At 24.9% G+C, this 5,182-nt stretch overlaps 1 protein-coding gene across 1 annotated transcript; it reads left to right on the top strand.

Moving 5' to 3' along the window:
• The first annotated feature begins 3,680 nt into the window (after positions 1 to 3,680).
• Positions 3,681 to 5,045, top strand: LOC101510350 (photosystem I reaction center subunit IV, chloroplastic-like). The gene is made up of 3 exons (XM_004493794.4): positions 3,681 to 4,004; positions 4,594 to 4,659; positions 4,771 to 5,045. Exons 1-3 carry the CDS (start codon positions 3,753 to 3,755, stop codon positions 4,873 to 4,875), a joined length of 423 nt encoding a protein of 140 aa, XP_004493851.1. The 5' UTR covers positions 3,681 to 3,752; the 3' UTR covers positions 4,876 to 5,045.
• The last annotated feature ends 137 nt before the right edge of the window (positions 5,046 to 5,182 follow it).

Below are 5,182 nucleotides of genomic sequence, written 5' to 3'. Positions count from 1 at the left end.
AGTGTGAGTTTTTTTTATCAATCATATAAAGAACAACATAATAAATTTTCTTGTGATTTCATGATGTAGATTAATAAGGTTATGTGTTTTTCAAGAACTTTAAAATTTATCTCACTTGAATTCTCTATTTTTTAATTATTTTTCTAAAATTTATTTGAAACTTACGTTCTTAAGATTGTTGGAGTCAAAACACTTTAAGAATTTTACGATTTTATTGCAAAATATTGGATTTTAATTTTGCTAGTCTGAAATTAGAATAATTGATGCAGACTTTTACAAACATTAACGACGAATTTGACACTTAAATAAATATAATGAACTAAATTGTTATAAAATAAAAATAAATAATTAATATGTTATTTTCACTGTAACTTAAAAGGATTACCAGATATATGTTACTAAAATGTCTCAACAAATACGGTGTTCTTGGATAACAAAGTGGTTGGATTGTCCTTATGGTTTTGTGACCAATTTTTACAACCCAACCATATATGTGGTTTTTCAAGCAAGAGTTCATGTCTGACATCATTGAGATCATTTATTGTCGAAACGAGTCGGCATAAATTAATCAATTAACTCTAACTAGATTAAAAAAAACTATTGATTCTCTTTTTTTCATTATCATAACCAAATTTAGATGGAAGATTGATTTTAGATGTTTGTTTCACACCATTTTGACTCCTAATCCCTCATTGTTCATTGATTCTCTTGTCTTGTTAAGCTTTACCTTTAGTGCTTTTATTTTAAATGTATGGTGTTTATTAAAACACTAGTATTTTAATCAGATTGTAATTCCATTGTATTTTTTTTTTCTTAAATGAATGAATTAATTTAATCATGAAAAAATAATTAAGGTAAGTTGTTTTAACTCAATTATTGCAAAAATAAATGAATGACACACTATGTCAAGTTGGACATTAATACTTAGAAAACTTAAGACTGTCACTCTTCTCTTCTCTTTCGGCTTTCTTTATATAAGAAATCAACCATTCATGTAAATCATTTTCTTCACTTCTTGGTGTAGTATTTTAATTTATCATCTTGTTGTGGTGTTCGTTTGATTTAGATTGATAAATTAGTTTCGATCTAGTGCAAACTCAATCAATGATTTATGTGTCTTCAATGTTATAGCTTTAAATTAATGAGTATTTCAATCATTCTAATTTTATCATATTTGTAAACTTTGTGACATTTATAAATATTTAACTGTGAGTTTATTTGTAGATTCATAATTTTCAGTGTTAGCTACTTTGAATTGTATTGTTCATCATCAATATAATTTTTTATCAATTTAAATGAATAAATAACGTTTTTAGAAAGAAAAAAAGTTAACAAGAAAATGATACATATAAAAAATCAAAAACACTAAAAAAATAAAAAATCTCACGGGAAAAGAGAGAAATATGCACTTTCTACTCACTATTATAAGCAAAAAAAAAAAAAAAAACCTCAAATTTTGTTCATTGTTATGAAAAAAAATATTATTATTTTGACTCATTTAAGGATAGTATTCATAATATATTTTTATTTTAATAAAAATTATTTAATGTCGAGAGTTGAATGTTTAACATTCAACAAGACAATTTAGTAAATTTAAATTATATTTTATGTGAAATAAAAAAAATTAATTATATTCAATTAATTTTCTTAATGGTTGTAAAAATAATCATTTTTACTTATATAAGTGAAAAAAATAGTACATGAGAGCTACTCCTTAATTAATTAAGAAAAAATTTAAAAACATTTTTATATGTACTTTTCGCATAATTTTTAATACAAAATATAATTTTTGTAATTATAATAAACTTTAGAAAAATTATAAATTTGACAAAATCATATTTAGTTAAGTTAAAAATTATATAAAAAAAATATAACGAATGAAATAAAGAAATGTACGTAAGTATTATTATTATTTAATCAAAGGAAAGAAAATCTTAAATGGCCCACAAAAGCATGTCGCTTTAATTAATTATGTCGTTTGTTAAAAGAGTGACGTACAAGTTGCACATGCAACTGAAAATGACCCTCTAAATTCAATACTACCTAAAATCTTATAATTAAGCTACATTTAAGCGTCTATAATGACGCATAGTTTGCGAGCAAGTATGCATATGATTGCCCTAATTAAGATGAAAATCTTATCAACTATTTTTATTTTTTTTAAAGCATTTTCTTAAAGTTCGCTTTAGACTTTAAGAACCGTCGAGCCGGTTATTAGAATCTTTGTATATATGTTCAGAAAAATAAGAACTTTTTGTATATAATTAAATTTAATGACCCAAAATCATACAATATAAAATAAAATTTACTTTCTGAAAATCATGAAGTTTTATAAAAAAAAAATAGTTTCAAAAGTTAGTTTCTAAAAATGGTTAAATATATTTTTAATTTATATAAATTTAAGCTTTTCAATTTTAGGTCATATAACATAAAAATACAATTTTTGGTCATATAAAATTATCATTTATGCAATTTTAGTCGTTGTTGTTAAGTCAATAATATTTTTGAATGATTTTTTTTTAAATATATTTAAAACTATACAAAAAATTTCTCTACAAAAATGAATTCAAAATTCAATTTGTAAGTCTATATTTTAACTACTTTTATCTTAAACTTTTTACATTTATAAAATCTATATTTAATCATCTGATTTTTAAAAATTCCAAAATTTTATAGAATAACTTTTTATAATGTTTTAAACATATTTAAAAAAATTATTCAAAAATTTTAAATTTAAACAAAAAATATATTTTATTTAAATATAAATTACAACTATTCATTAAATAATTTTATAGAAATTAAAAATTATATTTTAATTTTATAAAAATTAATAACACATTTAACCTTCGGAAAATAATTTCAAAAGAAAAGAAAGGGATGTCGTTAGCAATATCGCCCTTTTCTGTAATTCAATGGCCCAAAAGACTATTTGCTTTCCCTTTCGTATTGCTTGGCCCAAGTGCTAGCTAGTTGCGGCAGGCATTAAGCCCATTTGCAAAGAAACAATCAAGTCCGTTACAACTCCTTTAATTAGGAAAACTTATTTTCTCAACTAAGTTTTTTCAAATATTCTTAAAGTTTGTTTAAATTAGTTTATCTGAACATATATTTTATATACGTTTGAATTAATCGATCTAAATATTTAATGTGTATATCTTTTACATGTTTAATGTGTGTATTTTTATCTCTATTTATTGGAGTAGCATTTTAAGCCAGATATTAAAATATAAATATTCTCATAACATAGATTTAAATATGAATTTATTTCATTTTAAAAGTCTAACTCGTTTCTACTAGATCCAATTCTCAAAGTTGTAGGCTAGATAAAAAAAATGTAACAACAACAACAACAACAATAATAATAATAATAATAATAATAATAATAATAATAATAATAATAATAATAATATTTGTTGATTGAAATACAAATTCAATATTTTTTATTTATACACTAAAAATTAAATCAATATTTATAGAGTTAGTAGTAATTAAGATTCATTGATCTAATTTGAAATAGACGAGTTATAGTAACATTATCCAAAGGAACGCGATATGGTGCATAGGTGGCATTGTCACAATGGAGGAAACGATTGATACCCGGTTCCGAAGATTAGAACAAACAAACAAATTTAGTTCATTCAAAGCCTCTCAATCTTTGTTTTTGTCTTTTATATCTAAGCTATTAATTATTTTGCCACACTTTAGATTATCATATCATCATAGAGAGAGAGAGAGAGAGAGAGAGGTTAATTATGGCAAGTTGTTGTAACATGGCATCAGCAGCTACAGGGTTTGTGTTGTCACATAATGTTTCAAGCAACACAAACTCATTAGCATCATCAAGAATCACTATGGTGATGTACCCTACAACTACAACAAAGAACCCAAATTCTTCTAGGCTTGTTGTCAGGGCAGCTGAGGAAGCTGCAGCAACCCCAACTGTTGAAGGTGAAGCAGCTCCTAAACCCAAGCCACCACCAATTGGCCCCAAAAGAGGTGCTAAGGTCAGCTACTTTATATTCTACTAGTTTATTAATTTCCACTTCTATGAAGAACCCTTAATTATGCTACCAATTTGGAAATTGGAACCATCTTTTATACCACAATTATTTTAGTGTATTTTTTGTTTCAAACTCAAAATTGATTGACAGAGTGGGTAGTTGATTTTTACAAATTTAATTGTGTTGGACTAGTATTAATTTTATTTTTATATTTTAATTTGAAGCTAGAATTTAATATTCGTTAAACGCAACTATTGTGAAGCTATATATACTAGCTTTTAGCCATCCTCATGTTCCAAACACGATTAAAACTTTTATCTCAACATAAAGTTATAGTTACTCTTATTTATATATTGTTCAATATCTATTTTTTCATCAAATATAAAACTTTTTTACTCACTAATATACCAACAAGTATAACCGTAAAGAAATATGTTTATACAAATAAAGAACAATAAAATCATGCAATTCATTTTGAAACTTCTATTGTAAGCTGATATGAACTGGGAATTTGATGTCAAAACTAATATTTAAACTAGGAAGCTTAATTTTCTAATTTTAATTTGTTTATGTGTTAAATTATACTGACCAGGTAAAGGTTCTTAGGAAGGAATCCTACTGGTTCAATGGTATTGGTTCAGTTGTTGCTGTTGATCAGGTTAGTTTTTCTCATACTTCAAAAAACCCCTCCTCAATTTTTTTCTTCTTTTCTCCCATGTAATGAAGTATTAAGGGTACAATGTAATTTCCTTTTTGTTGTGTTATGTAGGATCCTAAGACTCGTTACCCAGTTGTGGTTAGATTCAACAAAGTTAACTATGCAAATGTATCAACAAACAACTATGCTTTGGATGAGATCGAGGAAGTCAAATGAGTCAATCTATTTTAGTTGTAATTTCAAGTTACTAGTTTAAGGGTTAATTTCACGTCACAAAGAAGATGTGTATATCATATTTTGTGTTAATTTGTGCAGATACTCATAATCAAACATGTATAAACTTAAACTTCCCCTGTTTATAATTTAAATGAATAATTACGCACACATATCTATATCTATTTAAGATATCTAACTCGTTGATTGCAGACCTTCCAAAGAATATGATAAATATGACATTACGATTTTTAATTTATGTAATTAAAAAAAAATGAAGAAAAGTAAATTGAAAAATATCGATGATCGG

Source organism: Cicer arietinum, chromosome 3 (genome assembly GCF_000331145.2).
Source record: "Cicer arietinum cultivar CDC Frontier isolate Library 1 chromosome 3, Cicar.CDCFrontier_v2.0, whole genome shotgun sequence".
Taxonomy (NCBI): domain Eukaryota; kingdom Viridiplantae; phylum Streptophyta; class Magnoliopsida; order Fabales; family Fabaceae; genus Cicer; species Cicer arietinum.
Note: the sequence above shows the minus strand (reverse complement) of the source record. Positions and strands in the feature narration are given on the sequence as shown.